This window comes from Scyliorhinus torazame, chromosome 4 (assembly GCF_047496885.1).
Source record: "Scyliorhinus torazame isolate Kashiwa2021f chromosome 4, sScyTor2.1, whole genome shotgun sequence".
Taxonomy (NCBI): Eukaryota; Metazoa; Chordata; class Chondrichthyes; order Carcharhiniformes; family Scyliorhinidae; genus Scyliorhinus; species Scyliorhinus torazame.
In genome coordinates, this window is record NC_092710.1 from 217,117,094 (window position 1) to 217,135,454 (window position 18,361).

Sequence of the window (18,361 nt, forward strand, 5' to 3'; positions counted from 1 at the left end):
GGTGGGAACGTTAGAACACTTCACCTGCCTTGGGTGTGGAGGAAATGTCTCAGCTTGAGCTCAGTGTTTCTGAACTTGGGGCAGCTTGATTCACCGTGGTGCATCAGGAAGAATGAGTGTTTCTTGGATTGTATGTTCCAAGATGTGGCTACTCCACAGACAGTAAGAGTTGAGGATAGTAAAGGGATATCCATTTGTATGAGCAGGAAGAGATTGAAAGTACAAGTGGATCTGGGGAGTTTGCCATTCTCAAAGAACAAAGAACAGTACAGCACTTGAACAGGCCCTTCGGACCTCTAAGCCCGTGCCGACCATGCTGCCCGTCTAAATTAAAATCTTCTACACTTCCTGGGTCGTATCCCTCTATTCCCATCCTATTCATGGATTTGACAAGATGCCCCTTAAATGTCACTATCGTCCCTGCTTCCACCACCTCCTCCGGTAACGAGTTCCAGGCACCCATTACCCTCTTGTGTAAAAAACTTGCCTCGTACATCCCCTCGCACCTTAAACGTACGCCCCCTCGTAATTGACCCCTCTAACCTGGGGAAAAGCCTCTGACTATCCACTCTGTCTATGCCCCTCATAATTTTGTAGACCTCTATCAGGTCGCCCCTCAACCTCCGTCGTTCCAGTGAGAACAAACCGAGTTTATTCAACTGCTCCTCATAGCTAATGCACTCCATACCAGGCAACAGCCTGGTAAATCTCTTCTGCACCCTCTCTAAAGCCTCCACATCCTTCTGGTAGTGTGGCAACCAGAATTGAACACTATACTCCAAGTGTGGCCTAACTAAGGTTCTATACAGCTGCAATATGACTTGCCAATTCTTATACTCAATGCCCCGGCCAATGAAGGCAAGCATGCCGTATGCCTTCTTGACTACCTTCTACACCTGTGTTGCCCCTTTCAGTGACCTGTGGACCTGTGCACCTGGATCTCTCTGACTTTCAATACTCTTGAGGGTTCTACCATTCATTGTATATTCCCTACCTGCATTAGACCTTCCAAAATGCATTACCTCACATTTGTCCAGATTAAACTCCATCTGCCCATCTCTCCACCCAAGTCTCCAAATGATCTAAATCCTGCTGTATCCTCTGACAGTCCTCATCGCTATCTGCAATTCCACCAACCTTTGTGTCGTCTGCAAACTTACCAATCAGACCAGTTACATTTTCCTACAAATCATTTATATATACTACGAACAGCAAAGGTCCCAGCACTCTTCCATTGCTACTCTCTGCCTTCTATGACCTAGCCAGTTCTGTATCCACCAAACAGGTGTTCCACATTGGAGAATGCAAGGAGTGTTGAAACCTTGGAGGAACGGCATACAGACCATGACAGAATTTGAAGGAACTGCCCAGGAGGGAACAGCATAGAGTAAAAATGCAATTGTAATATGAGATTCCACAGTCAGGGGCAGACTGGCATTTTTCTAAGTATTTTCGTGAGTCCCACATAATGGATGGAATTTTCTCATTTTTGATGAAGTGTCAACTTAGGCGGGAAAAGTGGCTCCACCGTTCACTGGTTCCACCGTACTGGCTCCACCGTACATTTTTGAGATTTAGTCAAAACAAAACAAAATCTTGGAGGCGGATCCCGTGACATGACACTTGCAGGGGTTTACTCCCAATATTAAAAAAAATAAGTAAATGAACCCCAACACCCCCTCCCCTTCACAGACATGGGACTCTCACCACGGACATGGGACCACCCTGTCCCATGGACAAGGGAACCCCCCTCATGGGCGCACAGACCAAACTCACAGACATGGGAACCGCACATCCCCAGCTCTGACCCCTGGAAGTGCCAGAGGACTGCCTGAGAATACCTCTCTCCCCTGGAGGCTGTAGATACTGTTTGAGAGGTCCGTGATGGTCCAGACCTGTTGTAATCCCTGCCGACGTGATGTCACATCATTGGCGGGATGTGAATTTCTAACATGGGGAGGGTTAAAGCAGCGGGAATGACTGCTAATTATATTTAAATTTATAATAAAGTGGTTCCGATATTTCATGGCAGGAACCCCATTGCGTAATTGACGGTGGGGTGGGGTCAAATTGGGTGGAAAATTCTGGCCAGTGTGTTGCCTCACTGGTGCTAAGGTACAGGACATCAATGAGAGGGTGCAGCATATTCTGCAAGGGTTAGGGAGTAACCCAGAAACATGAGGCGTGATTCTCCGCGAACTGGCGGGGGGGGTCCAGTCCGGCGTCTTGCCCCCCGAAGGAGCGGAGTTCTCCACACCTTCAGGGGCTAGGCCGGCGCTGGAGTGGTTTGCGGTGTGCCGGCCATCGTGGAAGGGGCTTGGCGCCACTCCAACCGGCGCCGAAGGGCCTCCGCCGGCAGGTGCATGCGCGGGAGCGCCAGTGTGTGCTGGCGTCATCCCAGCGCATGCGCATGGACGGTTCATCTCTGCGCCGGCCATTGCAGAACGTTAGACCGGTCGGCGCCGAGGAATAGAGTGCCCACACGTCCCAGGCCCGCCCGCGGATCAGTGGGCCCCCATCATGGGCCAGGCCACCATGGGGGTACCCCCTGGGGCCAGATCCCCCCCTGCCCCCCCGAGGACCCTGGGGGCTGCCCACGGAGCCAGGTCCCGCCAGTTAACAACCTGTTGTAATGTACGCTGGTGGGACTGGCCTAAAACGGGCGGCCACTCCGCCCATCACGGGCCGGAGAATCGCCGGGGGGGGGGGACGGGGGGCGCTGCCAACGGCCCCCGACCGGCGCGGTGCTATTCCCGCCCCCGGCACCGGAGAATTCGGCAGCCGGCAGGGGCGGGATTCATGGCGCCCCCCGGCAATTCTCCGACCTGCCGGGGGTCGGCGAATCTCGCCCAAGGAGAGGGCAGTTATCCTAGTTAGATTTTCAGGAGCTAGGGAGATACCTAAAAGTAGGAACTCAAAGGTAGTATTCTCTGGATTATTCTCAGTGCTGTACACCAGTGAGAGTAGTAATATAAAGATAAGGAGGATCAATGTATGGCTTGAGGCATGGTACAGGAAGGCGGCTTCAGATACTTGACACATAGGGACCGATTCAAGAGCAGATGGTCTCTATTCAAAGGAGGTGGGACCAATGGGGGGGTCCTCGGGGTGGGGGGGGGCTCCGCACCCACCACATATGGGTAGGGTACTGCCAGGCCTGATCCCCGGCATAGCCACAATGCCAGCTTGGCACCTTGGCACTCCCAGCCAGGCTCCTCCTAGCCTGGCAGTGCCACTCGGGCACCCTGGTAGTGCTATGCAGGCACGCAGGTGGCATTGCCAGGGTGCTCGGGGGACACCAGCAGGACCAGGGTGCCATGCTGCCCAGAGGCCGACCACTCCAGTCGTCTGGAATAGCCTGCTGCCACCCCCCTCCCGGTACCGTTCCTCCTGGTTCCCGTTTGTGAAACCAGTACTGAATGGCGCCTCCTCGGCGAGGGAGGTAGGATCCCACCCACAAGATCTGGTCAGATCTCACAAGGCACAACGGCTGTTAGGATGCCTCTCCCGGCATCTACCGATGGTGTCTCATGTCTGTTCGGGCAAAACACAGCTGATAGATCACTGCCGTTGAATTTTTTCTGGAGTGGGGAACTAAAGACGTCAACAAGACTGGCTCCTCAGAGATCGGGGTGCCCTTTCTAAAGGGTGCACAAATCTCAAAGTAAATTTTTTTTTAATTTTTCCAATTAAGGGGCAATGTAGCGTGGCCAATCTACCTACCTTGCTCATCTTTGGGTTGTGGAAGTGAGACCCACACACACATGGGCAGAATGTGCAAACTCTACATGGACAGTGACCCAGGGCCGGGATCGAATCCGGATCCTTGGCGCCATTAGGCAGCAGTGCTAACCACTATGCCACCTTGATGTTGAGGATCCCCCACATCCTTCCACCCACGGACATTGCGACCCCCGCAGATAGGCGCAGCATCCCCCGACCCTTTACCTCAGAGGGGCAACCTCCAAGCCCACATCATTAAATGTCCATATCACCCTCCTCCCATCTCTGACACCATGCAGGTATGAGGGTGATCCAACCCCACCCCCATCCATCCTCATTGGCATCGGGGAGCTGCCCCCTCCCACCGCTATAGGGCCGCTGAGGCCGCCCCCCCCCACCCACCTATATGGGCCATATCCTGATCAGACAAGCTGGAGAGGATGAGAATGGGAAAATGATTAGGCCCGCAGTTCTACTGGCATAGCGGGATTTTCGCCAGGCACATTGCAGCCGGAGAATTGCCACCTGTATGCCTGCTTAAAGATTTTCAATTACATTATGGAGGGGAAAGGAAGTAGTTTGTAAAATAGATCAGTTCTTCCTATTATTTTATGGCTATTTACAAATTAAACAAACTACTTCAGAGGATAAAAGGTCACACAAGTGCATAACTCAAGATAAGTGATTGCAGCAATGTAAAATCTTGAAGAGCGATGTCAGCTGACATTTGCTGGGACATTATTGCTGAAAGTACAATATTTTTTTTTCAGGACACAAATGCATTACTCAGAACAGCACTTATATGTCTGAATCCACTTAGCACTGAATACTTTCAATTAATTACTTTGGTCATATCGATTGAATGTACAGCACCGCTTGGCAAACTTCATTCTATTATGAACATTGTAATCTGCTTACATTTACTGAGAAAATTCAAGTAATTAAAATATGTTTTCTGTATTTGATGTTCAGAAAAAGCTCTTCTGTTATGAATAGATGCAGAAAAAGTAAAGTCAGGCATCTTTGTAATTCAGAGCACTATGATTTAATCAACAGCCATCTGACACTTGGCATCATGTGGCAGTTAGTTCTACTGTAGCTCTCAGTCTATAGTCGATACCTGAAAAATACATCCCAAATATCAGGGGCAGGATTTTCCGACCCCCCGTTGGGCCGGAGAATCGCCGGGCGGCGGCGTGAATCCAGCCCGGCTGCCGGACTCTCCGGCGCCGGTTTTTTGTCGGGGGCGGGAATCGTGCCGCGTCGGTCGGGAACCGTTGGCAGCGGCCACTCTGGCAATTCTCTGGCCCGCGATGGGCCAAGTGGCCATCTGGTTTCGGCGGGTCCCGCCGACATAAAATACCTGGCTCTGCGGGCGGCCTGCGGAGTCCTCGGGGGGGGGATCTGGCCCGCGATCGGGGCCCACCGATCCGCGGGTGGGCCTGTGCTGTGGGGGCACTCTTTCCCTCCGTGCCGGCCGGTGTAACGGTCCACCATGGCCGGCGTGGAGAAGAAACCCCCTGCGCATGCGGTGGGATGACGCCAGAACATGCTGGCGCTCCCTCGCATACACCAACACGTGGAGGCCCTTCCGCACCGGCTGGCGCGGCACCAACCCCACCAGCACTGGCCTAGCCCCTGAAGGTGCGGAGGATTCCGCAACTTCCGGGCGGCCCGACACCGGAGTGGTTCACGCCATTCCTCGGCGCCGGTACGGCCCGCCCTGCCGGGTCAGGGAGAATCCCGCCCCAGAGTGTGCTGACAGTTGTGCCGTTGGCTGGGGGACTTCTGCCAGGGCCGGGAGGAATAGCGGGGGCTGGGCGGGAGATGGGCCGTGGGGTCGGTGTGGATGGGCATGAAACACCACTGCTGCAGACTGCAATGCAGCTGCGCACGCCACTGACTGCCCACTTTGAACATAGTGCCAAGGTTCCCCCTAAGCCACCCCTCTTGGGCTGTAGGAGACCCCTGAGTGGTCAGGGTCATAGAAAGAATAGGAGCAGGAGGAAACCATTCAGCCCTTCAAGCCCGCTCCACCATTCATTATGATCATGGCTGACCATCCAACTCAATAGTCTAATCTTGCCTCCCCCCATTTCCTTTGATCCCCATCTCTTAAGTGCTATATCTAACTGTTTCTTGAAACCATACAATGTTTTGGACTCAACTACTTCCTGTGGTAACAAATTCCACAGACTCACCACTCTCTGGGTGGTAAGTCCAGTCAAGGAATCAGTCTGGTAAACCTTCCCTCTATAGTTAGAACATCCTTCCTCCGATAAGGAGACCAAAATTACACACAATATTCCAGGTGTGGCCTCACCAAGGCCCTGTGTAATTGCAGCAAGACTTCCCTGCTCCTGTACTTGAATTCACTCGCTATGAAGGCCATCATACCATTTACCTTCTTTACCACCTGCTATACCTGCATGCTTACCTTCAGAGACTGGTGTACGAAGACACCCAGATCTTGTTGCATGTTCCTCTTGTAATTTATGGCCATTCAGATAATAATCTGCCTTCTTGTTTTTGTTACCAAGGTGAATAAGCTCGCATTTATCCAAATTATACTGCATTTGCCATTCAATTGCCAACTCACTCAACTTGTCCAAATCACACTGAAGGATCTCTGCATCCTTCTCACAGCTCACCCTCCCACCCAACTTGGTGTCATCTGCAAATTTGGAGATATGGTATTTTGTTCCCTCATTCATATATATTGTGAATAGCAAGAGTTCTAGACCGATCCCTGCGGTACCCCACTAGTCATTGTCTGTCAATTTGAAAAAGACCCGTTTATACTACTCTTTTTTTCTTGTCTGCCAACCAGTTTTCAGTCCATCTCAATCCCCCAACCCTATGAGCTTTATTTTTTCACGCTAATCTTTAATGCGGGACTTCGTAAAAATCCTCCTGAAAGTCCAAATACACCACATTCACTGGCTACCCTTCATCAATTCTACTCGTTACATCCTCGAAATTCAAAGGGTGTTAAGTGCTGTCAATTTCCGGCTCAGCACTTCAAAATCTTTCATGCATGAAGGGGGGTGATTGGAGTGCACTTAACTCTCACTTTGAGGTCTTCCACATGTTTCCGCCAGTGACATTATCAAGTTCACATCTAGCATGTGAACCTGAACACCATGAGCTGGTTTCTCCGTTCCTGCGGCTAAGTGCTGACTCTAACGTAGGATCCGTGGAGTTCCACGACGGAAAAACCGGCATCACACCTGCACCGATTCCACTACCAGTGAAAGGCTAGCACTGATGCTATGTGAAGCACCCCGGAACACGCAAAAAATGGAGGGAGAATCGTCGGTTCCATGCTGGACGTGCGCAGGGCTGACAAGCTGCAGTCCCGTTAAGTACCCTTAACACCCTCCACACACGTATCAATTGCGCCTAAAAAGATGCCACCAGTTGTGCTGGACTGCATACCTGTCCACCCCGACCCCACAGCCGGCCACCCCCCACAACTCCCTCCAGCACTGCCAGAAGCTCCCCGGCCAGCGGCATGATTGTCGGCGAAGTATGGCAGTGCTGGACACTGTCCGTATGCCCTCTCTCTCTCTCTCTGCAGCCACCATGCCAGTCTTATGATTGTTGAGACCACATGTGGCCCACGCCATCAGGAAATCGGGCCATCGGAGGCGGATCATCGCGGGTGGGTCTGATAATGTGATGTGAACACGGTCGGAATTATGTACAGCATGCGGCACAAGACCATGATTTGGAGGGGGTGGTGCCTCGTGATTCAGCGACAAACCGGTGCCTGCCGTGATTTCGGCATCGGGAGCTATTCTCCGCCCGATCTCCATTCCTGATTTCGGTGTCGGGCAACGGAGAATCCCGTCCCATGTATTTAAATATTAAGAAATGGCTTTCGGCCATTGTTTTGGGGTCCCTTCCCCTCTGCCCCCCCACCTGCCAGCATGATGTCATGCCGGCCGAATCAATACTGGTTTCCAAAAACATAAACCAGTCATGATGGCCACGCCGGGGGCTCAGGGGTGAGTATAGCTTCTGGCTGCTGAGGGACATGGCCGGGCAGAGCTCTGGCATTGCCAACCATTGCCCGCATTGATTGGGGGTGGCCTCTAATTCTCTGATGCCGGCGATGGGGGAGGGGGAATCTTTAACTTCAATTTGAGACCAACCCTTTAAAATCGGTGCCCAGATCTCTGCATACCAACTTTGACAGTGAGTTTAGGCCCTCACTGGCCTCGAATTTAACCCCCTCAAGTTGTCTGTGTGATTCTCGCCAGCACTTTGGAATTGCACAGAGTGCCGGTTTATCTGGCTAGGAAAGGTAGCTATGACACCAGCGAGTTTCACACAGCTTTTCTCGCCCTGATTGAGCACCCTGTGCAGTTTTTAGAATCATAGGTTTGGGGCAATGGATAGAATACAGACAGGGAATAAATAAAGTTGGCAGGGTGTAACTTGTAGAGTGTCACATGGACCTCAACTATTTACGATCTCTATTAATGAATTGAATGAGGCAACCTTTGTAACATATCCTAATTTTCTGACGACATAAAGCCAGGTGGGAAAATAAGCTATGAGGAGAATGTAAAAGTGTCGCAAAAGATAGAGACCAGTGATCAGATGAGTTTGTGGCAAATGGCGTGTATTGTTGGGAAGTGTAAAATTGTCTACTTTGCAGGAAAAATGGAAAAGCAAAATATGTATCAAAAAGTGAGAGACAAGCAGGCTTTGGGATTCAGAGGGATTTGTGTATTTGTACATGAATCATACCAGAACAGAAAGAATTTAGGAAGATTTATGGGCAATTTATTACCTTTATTACTGCAATTATTATGTCACTTGGAATACTGTGCACATTTTTGGTCTGACCTCAGAAAGGATGTACTTAAAGGGAGTGATTCCTGAGATGAGAGGAGTGTCCTGTGAGGGAAGATTTGCTAGATTGGGCCTATATTCTGTGCTATTTCATAGAATGAGAGACAATCTCATCAATCTCATTGAAATGTATAAAATTCCAAGAGAGGCTGACAGAGTACATGCTAAGATGTTGTTTCCCCTGATTGAAGAGTCTAGAATGAGGGCTCAGAGGTTAACCATTTACCACTTTGATGAAGAAAATCATTATTGTGCTGTATTTTATGTCCTTCACTGGGTATGTTTTCCATGGGGTGGGGGGTGGTAAAATATGACAGATGGCTAGCCCACTGCCTTCCCGCTTTACCCAGTCCCCATCATATGCTAGGCAGGTGGATCAGCATACCACCCACTATGTTAAAATAACGAATTAACAGGCAATTGAGCTTGGTACCAAGACAATTTACCCAAATATAAAACGACCCACATCATAAAAGAGTTGGCATGGGCAAGGGGGAATGCCAGAAAGGGGGCACATTCTGTAGAAGGTGCCCTGTTCACACTAGGACACCATCCTGCCGACCTCCAAAGATCATCCTCCCATCCCCCAGGCTTCCTGGTCCCTAATATGGGATTCATATTGAGGAAGATATATTTCTGATATTTAAAAAAACAGGTTAAAGGGATATGGGGAACAGGCAGGGAGGTAATCTTGAGTTCAATAGATGTTTGGATGTGACAGGAATTGAATATGGGGACAGTGTGGGTAAGTGGAGTTGATGTAGGCGATCAGCCATAATCTTATTGGAAAAGCAAATGTGAGGGGCAGTATGACCTGCTCCTCCTCAGATTCATACATGAGTTATATTCCCATTACAAAAATAATTTTCATATGTTTTATTTTATAGAGGCACCTGTGGTCCCGAGAACAGGTAATACATTTTTATTAATAAATGTATTTTCTCTATATGACAGGGTTCTTTGAACATGAGGCACTAACATTAATCAGCCTGTGTCAACATCATAAGCGTTATAAGAAATAGCCTCGCAAAGGTGAGTGAAAATTGAGCAGTGTATTTTAGAGGTGCACAGATTACTCATCCCACCCGACCTCAAGGTTTGCTGAATTAAAATCTTTCAGTCCAGCAGCGATATTACACTAGGGGTGGCCATAATTGGGTCAGAGTGGCATTTCTGTCTGCATCAAGAAAGAAGTGTGGCCCTAGGGAGCATTCACAACTCTGTAGTTCAGTAGCACCAGACTAAAGAAGAAGGGTGGGATTCACTGTCGGCCGGTGCCAAAATCGTGAAACACAATTGGGCGGAGAATAGCCTCCGATGCCAAAATAGGCGTCGTTTTGACAGCAAATCGGGATCCTCCGGCACCCCGAAAATGGAGTTAATGTGTCACTCGCCGTGCAGCATTTAAGCACCAGCAGCATATCACTAGCGGGCCTGACCCTCTGTTCTCCGGGGCCTCCGCGATTCACCACCGCCGATGGGCTGGGTTCCCGACTGCACGGCTCACTTGTGGTCTCAGTGGTCGGGAACCTGGCGTGGCGGCTGCTGACTGTGTTCAGCGCCACCACAGTCAGCTGAGGCCGTGCTGCTGGCTGGAGGGGATTCCGCGAGGGCTGTGGAGACTGGTGGGGGATGGCCATGGGGTGGCCAGGGGAGCAGTATTTGGCTGGTCGGGTCCGCTCACAGGTGGTGCCATGTTTAACGGCGTGACCGCTGCAGGTCATCACTGTATGCATGCGCAGCCACGGACCCAGCCATTCTCCAGCCGTTTTTGTCATGGGAGTTTTACTTGGTGCGGCTGCCAGCCCCTCACCGGTTGCAAGATGGGTGAGTGTCCGGAGCCGATTTTTCCATTGTAAAATGCCACAGTTTCTCTGCTGGCATCAACACTTAAACTCAGAAATGGAGAATCCATCCCGAAGTCTCTGAACTTTGGTTGGGCCCGGTTGAGAGACTCCAGCGAGGATAGGATGTGGGGTTCAATCAGCTAGGGGGTGCAATAGAGGGGAGTACAACTTTGGAGGGGGTGCCCCGATGGGCAAAGGGGCCACCCAAAAGGGGGTACCCCACTTCCTGCCTGAAAGCAGCCCACGCAGACAAAACTGCCAGGCTGCTGAGCTTGCTCTGACTTCCCTGTAAACTGAAATATGTTGTGGATATGGACTGAGGCCCTTAAGTGGCTGTGAATTGTCCACTTAGGGGCCTCAATAGACCAAGGGTGGGTGAGCTGCTGTATGCGTTACCAAGCCCCTCTTTAATCTGGGGAATAAGTCAATAGAGGGTGGAAGGTGGTGGGCTGACCATCCTCTTTATTTTACAAGCTACCTCACCTTCAAAAACCTTAACATGGGGCTGTAAAATTCAGCCTTTGATTTATTTATTGGACAGCAGTGTTGATTTGATTTGATTTGATTTATTGTCACATGTACCGAAGTACAGTGAAAAGTATTTTTCTGCGGCCGAGGAACGTACACAGTACGTACATAGTAGACACATGGGGCGGGATACTCTGCTCCCGGGACTAAGTGCAGAGGGGCCGGGCATGACCTACTCTGGCCCCCACAGGGGGCCAGCACGGCGCTGGAGCGGTTCACGCCGCTCCAGCCTCCTTACACGGCGCCAAATGGGTGCCGTGCCAACCCGCTCATGCGCAGTTGGGGCAGTTCATTCCGGCGCAACGCAGGGAACTTCTTACGCACGCCGGCCACTCACCAACATGGCGCCGGGGTTCTGGGGCCAGCCGCGAAAGGAGGTAGGCCCGGGAGGGGAGAGGCCGGCCCGCCGATCGGTGGGCCCCGAACGCGGGCCAGACCCCAGCGGAGGCCCCTCCCCGGTGATGGAGCCCCCCTCTTTCCCCCCCCCCCCCCCAGCGTTCCCGCACAGTTCCCGCCGGCAGCGACCAGGGGTGAATGGCACTGGCGGGACTGTCATTTTTTTCGCCAGCCGCTCAGCCCATCCGGGCCGGAGAATCACCGCTCGCCGTTTGCGGTGATCCTCTGAGCGGCCCGCCGCGATTCTCGTGGTGCTGGTTTCGGGGGGTGGGAGAATCGTGTGCGGGTGTCGGGGTGGCGTGGCACGACTCGCGCGGCGCCCCGGTGGTTCTCCCACCCAGAGTGGGAGGTGAGAATACCGCGCAAGAATAATCAACAGGGAACATTGACAAATGGTACATCGACAAAACAGTGATTGGTTACAGTGCAGAACAAGGGCCAAACAAAGCAAATACATGAGCAAAAGCAGCCTAGGGCGTCGTGAATAGTGTTCTTAAAGGGGACAGATCAGTCTGAGGGGGACTCGTTGAGGAGTCTTGTAGCTGTGGGGAAGAAGCTGTTCCTATGTCTGGATGTGTGAGTCTTCAGACTTCTGTGCCTTCTGCCTGATGGAAGGGTCTGGAAGAAGGCAATGCCTGGGTGGGAGGGGTCTCTGATAATGCTGTCTGCCTTCCTGAGGCAGCGGGAGGTGTATACAGAATCAATGTGGGGGTGGCAAGTCTGTGTGATGCATTGGGCTGAGTTCACCACAGTCTGCAGTTTCTTGCGATCTTGCACTGAGCAGTTGCCATACCAAACTGTGATGCAGCCAGATAGGATGCTCTCTATCGCACATCTGTAGAGGTTTGTGCGAGTCTATGCAGTCATGCCAAATTTCTTTAGCTTCCGCAGGAAGTAGAGACGTTGTTGGGCTTGCTTGACTGTTGCATCAACGTGAGTGGACCAGGACAGACTGTTGGTGATGGTGACCCCCAGGAACTTAAAGGTATCGACCATCTCCACTTCAGAGCCATTGATGCAGACACGGGGGGGGGGGGGGGGGGGGGGGGGGGGGGAGAACTGGTGGTGTCGTGCTGCGCTTCCTGAAGTCGATGATCAGTTCTTTGGTCTTTCCAACATTTAGAGAGAGGTTGTTTTCGGTACACCATGCAACCAAGTGATTTATCTCCCTCCTGTAGTCTGATTCATCGTTGTTTGAGATGCTACCCACCACAGTCATATCATTCGCAAACTTATAGATTGAGTTGGAGTTAAATCTTGCCACACAGTCATGTGTGTATAGGGAGTACAGTAGAGGACTGAGCACACATCCTTGCTCCGGTGTTCAAGACTATTGTGGAGATGGTGCTATTGCCTATCCTGACAGATTGCGGTCTGTTGGTGAGGAAACCGAGAATCCAGCTGCACAGGAAGGGGTCAAGTCCAAGGTTGCGGAGTATAATCCCAGCCCAGTTACACAGGCGCCTTGCTTGAGAAGAATTTCTATCCACACAAAACATGACTCCTGAGGGAGAATATTCACCCTCCTAGAAGGGTGAGTATGAAGGCAACTGAGCGTGAAAATTAGTCCAGGCCTCTGAAATATGGTGGGGCAAGTTTCCATAATGTGTCAGTCCAAAAACGGAACACCATCCAAAAACTGCACTTTTTGTCAACCTCATCGCCCTTTAGCATGGGAAGCCTGTGACCCAAGCCGACACAAACATCGCCGACTGCACCTGACCTTTAGCATAGGTAAACACTGGTAAAAGCTTAGGGATAAAACCCCGATAATTAAAATAAGCTCCATAAGGTCCGAATTTTTAATTTCTAATATTTGGATCCTCTTTTGTGCTCGGCCCAAAAGATACAAATAACTAGTATTTATGAATCGATAAAAATTCATACATACTTACCAAAAAGCAGTGAAGGCAACGTAGAAGGTTCTCGTCTCTCAAGATGCTAGGAATGTTTGGTGTTACATCCTGACTACCACAGTCGGCCAGGAGCTGTTCCGCTGGCCGGGGGTGCTTCCGCAAGGGCTGGAGGGATGGCAGGTCAGGTCCGCGCACAGCTGGCACCATGGTGTATGGCCCGACCGCTGCAGGTTGTCACCGTGCGCATGTGCTGCTGTGGACTCTGGCCGGTTTTGGCGCGGGAGCCAGGGGTTTTACCTGGCGCCACTACCAGCCCCTCACCGGTCCCGGAATCGGTGCAGGTTCGACGCTGATTTTGGTGTAAAACGCCCGGGAATTGTCAATTTCAGCCGGCATTTAGCCGCTGAAACAGGGAATCCAGCCCCACATTTCTTCCCGATACAAAGAAGCAACAAATAAAGTTACATGATCTGGTGAGCTGCTCGCAGAAAAATACTTTTCACTGTACCTCGGTACACGTGACAATAAACAAATTCAATCCAATCCAATCCATTCTCTTGTCAACATATTTTAACTCACGCTTCACGTATCAGAAAATACATTTTCGCCTCTGGTACAGATTAATTAAAACAATACATGGTTTGTTCAGCATAAGGTGTTCACACTGTTGATCTCACTGCTGTTACTTCATTCAAAGCAGAAAATGTCTTGAATTCAAACTTTGTGGCACCATTAAAGTCACAACTTCATCAAGTGCAGTTTCTCATGAACAATTTGCCTTCCTGTTCCTCAATTATCTTGACTGTTAATTGTCCACGGAAATTCAAACTGAACCATTTAATTATAAACTGTGGGTGCAGAATAAAATCTTAATGCATTACAGATTCTAAAACTTAATCGAATTATCAAAATCATACACTGGCCCTCTCTCCAAACAGAATCACAAATGGTGCCATGGGTGGGAACTTATTACAGGCACCGTGTGTTTATATTTCAGTGGTGACTCTTATTTTTCTGGATATTTTAATTACTTTAGACTGTAGCTGGCCTCGTCATCGACAATATAATGTAAGTAAGCCGAGGCCTTTATGCGATATCCAAAAACTGAAATTATTTGAAATGAGAAACATGAGGGTTTCAGATAAAATATGCTTGACCCCCTCAGTAAAGAGAATAATGGTACTGTTGTTATCGGCTTTGGCACTAGCTACTCCTCTAGTGAATGTACAAGGTTCACCCACAATGGGATGGCAGGACCAGGTTGCATTTTTGCCAACAGAGCAGGGCTGAGGATTTTCAACCTGGTTTGGCAATAATAACATGAATCGAGATGATTGGGACTGATGTCACGGTAAAATAAAGCATCTCTATCAGGATTTCAACTCCTCCTCTTCACACCAAATATTTCCAAAATCAGGGGCGTCATTCTCCGACCCCCCGCCGGGTCGGAGAATGGCCGTTGGCCGCCGTGAATCCCGCCCCCGCCCCCGCCGAAGTCTCTGGTACCGGAGATTGGGCGGGGGCGGGAATCGGGCCATGCCGGTTGGCGGGACCCCCCGCTCAATTCTCCGGCCCAGATGGGCCGAAGTCCCGCCCAGAAATTGCCTGTCCCGCCGGCATAAATCAAAGCTGGTATTTACCGGCGGGACCAGGCGGCGTCGGCGGGCTCTGGGGTCCTGGGGGGGGCGTAGGACGATCTGACCCCGGGGGGTGCCCCCACGGTGGCCTGGCCCGCGATCAGGGCCCACCGATCCGCGGGCGGGCCTGTGCCGTGGGGGCACTCTTTCCCTTCCGCCTCCGCCACGGCCTCCACCATGGCGGAGGCGGAAGAGACTCTCCCCACTGCGCATGCGCGGGAAACTGTCGGCCGCCGCTGACGCTCCCGCGCATGCGCCGCATTTCCGCGCCAGCTGGCGGGGCACCAAACGCCATTTCCGCCAGCTGGCGGGGCAACAAACGCCATTTCCGCCAGCTGGCGGGGCGGAAATCCTTCCGGCGCCGGCTTAGCCCCTCAATGTTGGGGCTCGGCCCCCAAAGATGCGGAGCATTCCGCACCTTTGGGCCGACGCAATGCCCGTCTGATTTGCGCGGTTTTTGGCGCCAGTCGGCGGACATCGCGCCGTTGGGGGAGAATTTCACCCAAGATTCTTCGTGCTTGGAGATCTGTAAGGTAATCAGGTTTTTTAAAAGAATTTCTTGATGTACTATTTAACCCAACATTCACCTTGTTGTATAGTAATACAACATTTTTCTGGAAGGAAAGTGTTGTCTTGTGGCTAGCTGATTAGGATCTGAGGGCCCAAGGAGTGTCAAAATCTATGGGGGGAACCTAGAGGTGTGAACCTGGAGTGAACTATATGAGATTTTCCATGCTGCAAAGTTTGAAAACAACTGTACCACACATGCACAGATGTTCTTTCTCGAGACATCTGAAGGGAACATCAAGTCCCTTTTAATTTATCACTGTAGAAATTAAAATATCTGTGGAATTATGACTCACGTAGCCATATCTAACTCATTGATATTTCCATTATTTCAGCAAAGGTGAAGCTGGCAAAACAAACAAATAAAGCTGAAGGTGAGTGAACTTTTGAGGTTTTGTCCGCATACATGATGATGTAACTAACTATTGTTAGTTCATTCTCCATGATTGACTGCAGAGGGGTAATAATTTATCAATGACTTGTATTTATATCAGCTGTCATTGTATATCCTGCTAAGACTCTTTTAAATAATGGCTGGAGGATTTAGTATTTTTTTCTGGTAACATATTATAAGCATAAGACATCGAACAATTATTAATTTATTAATATAAATAAAATAATAAATGTTGAATTCTTGCACCAGCATTACAAATTAATCCACCTCTCTCCAATGCTAGAATGATAGCTGGAATTAAGGAATATTTAAAACAATCACACATTAATAAATGGTAACAAAAGCATGGGTTTTTTATTGATGAACAGCAGACTATATGTATGGTTACAGGAGAATTGTACATAGATATGCTATCAGAGAGTCAACACTGCTCCAGCGGCTGTGTCACTTCCAGTGATTATATATTTTAACTGTATACATATTCAATGATATGTTAATCAGAGCACTACCCTACATACATCACCACATAAAGAACAACTAAGAGAGTGGATAAAATAAATAAAAAGTATAATTTTAAAATTTATTCTATCATTTTGATCCAGTGAATATCATTTAAGCACCCATTTCTTATTATGCCTTTCTAAATACAGGTATTGCCAAATTGGCAATGCTAAGCAATTTCATTTTGTTCCTGAAAGGTTGACTTTTAAAAAAAATTCAACATATTGGGAAAATAAAACACGTGATAATCACTGAAATGAATTTGGTGCATAATTGTTAACTAATTTATTTTAGTAAATACAGAACTTGCATATGTACATTTGTGCTGCATGTGATGCTTAAGAGGGAGGTTTCTTCTTGTGCCACACTACAGCACTTTCCCATAAGTATAAACTGCAGCATGTCTGCACAAAGGTGTCATTACGCTTCAGGCCAGAGTACTGCCCCTGTACTTGTCAAGCTCAATGCTGAATGGTAGCTGCTGGCATTTTAGCGACAGATGCAAATCTTGTAATGTTCTCCACTTCTGATCTAGATCCTCAGTGTTTAGTTGCCACAGTCATTCCTCGGGTGGGTTTGCCAGAACCCAAAGAAATGGCACCTTGATGGGTTTGACCAAGCAGGCAACATTTTGCGCATACTTTTCCGAAAGCTGGGCATTTTTTCACTGGGTGGGCGTGGCTACAACGTTTGCACGTCACAACGCTAGTTGTGTCATGTGCAAAATGACCAACGTCTGTAGCACGCTGTTCTCTCAAGTACGCCACAGCATCGATGGCATCAGCCACGTTGTTTATTTCCGCGCCACTTTTGCGAATTAACATTTCGGAGTACTGATTCTTAGCAAGTTCACTCGTATGACACATACTGATAGCCTCTTCTCGCGTTAACTTCTGTTGCCTGAGCAATCTTTCAGTTTTTGTACCGAATACAATCTGATCACACAGAAGGGAGTCTGTTAATAGCGAAAAATTACAGGTCTGCACTTTGAGCCTGAGATGTGTTACAAAACCGTCAATCGCTTCACCTGCTTTTTGGACTCTTTTTCGGAATAAAAAATGCACAACGTTTCATTAATCTGTGATTCACAATGTCTGTCGAACTTTTCTATGACAATATTATATTTATTTTTATCGCTGTCATTCTGAAAGTGAAATGAGTTATACAATTCTAATGCTTGTGGTGCAGCCATGGTTAAGAACAGCACAATCATTCGCTGATCACTGGCCGCTTCAAGGTCTGAGACTGAGAGTTAGAATTCAAACTGTTTACATCTACTTTACCCAATGTCCTGCACTGCTTTGGAACTGCAATCCCTCCATGAAGCTTCCACTGGGCTCTGCTGTTCGACGCAACTGGCTTCCACTCGTCGTTGCGATCGAAGTCTGCATGAGATTTTGTTTTCCGATCTTCGCAAGTTTTTTTTTCTGGAGAATTTTTTCTTTCTCTCTCTAAATCTAACTATACTACCTTGGTGACCATTCCTGGTACCATATGGCGTTCTCTGTTGTGTCTATCAGGATGTCTTGTGAACGTAATGTTGAACAAAGAACATCAAATTAAGTAAATGAACAAAGCTGATTTATTTAGAACATAGAACATACAATGCAGAAGGAGGCCATTCGGCCCATGAAGTCTGCACCGACCCACTTACGCCCTCACTTCCACCCTGTCCTCGTAACCCAATAACCCATCCTAACCTTTTTGGTCACTAAAGGCAATTTATCATCGCCAATTCACCGAATCTGCACGCCTTTGGACTGTAGGAGGAAATCGGAGCACCCGGAGGAAACCCACGCAGACACGGGGAGAACGTGCAAACTCCGCACAGACAGTGATCCAGCAGTGAATCGAACCTGGGCCCTGGCGCTGCGAAGCCTCAATGCTACCCACTTGTACTACCGTACTGCCCTATTTACACTACTTAAATAAGATTTGAACAAGTCACAAAGTATAAGTTATGAAATTAAACTATACGATATCTCGAAATACAGAACTCTACACTATGCAACTAATCTATCTCATGCCTAAACACCTTCTCCCAGAATC

At 49.3% G+C, this 18,361-nt stretch overlaps 1 protein-coding gene across 50 annotated transcripts in view; it reads left to right on the plus strand.

The window, feature by feature from the left end:
• The window catches only part of LOC140410753 (uncharacterized), a 526,658-nt gene that overhangs the window by 442,816 nt on the left and 65,481 nt on the right, over positions 1 to 18,361 (plus strand). For all 50 annotated transcript variants that reach the window (XM_072499281.1, XM_072499289.1, XM_072499285.1 and 47 more), the window contains 2 exons: positions 9,474 to 9,497; positions 15,753 to 15,791. In XM_072499281.1, coding sequence (XP_072355382.1) covers positions 9,474 to 9,497; positions 15,753 to 15,791 — 63 coding nt within the window. The remainder of the gene's footprint in view (positions 1 to 9,473; positions 9,498 to 15,752; positions 15,792 to 18,361) is intronic.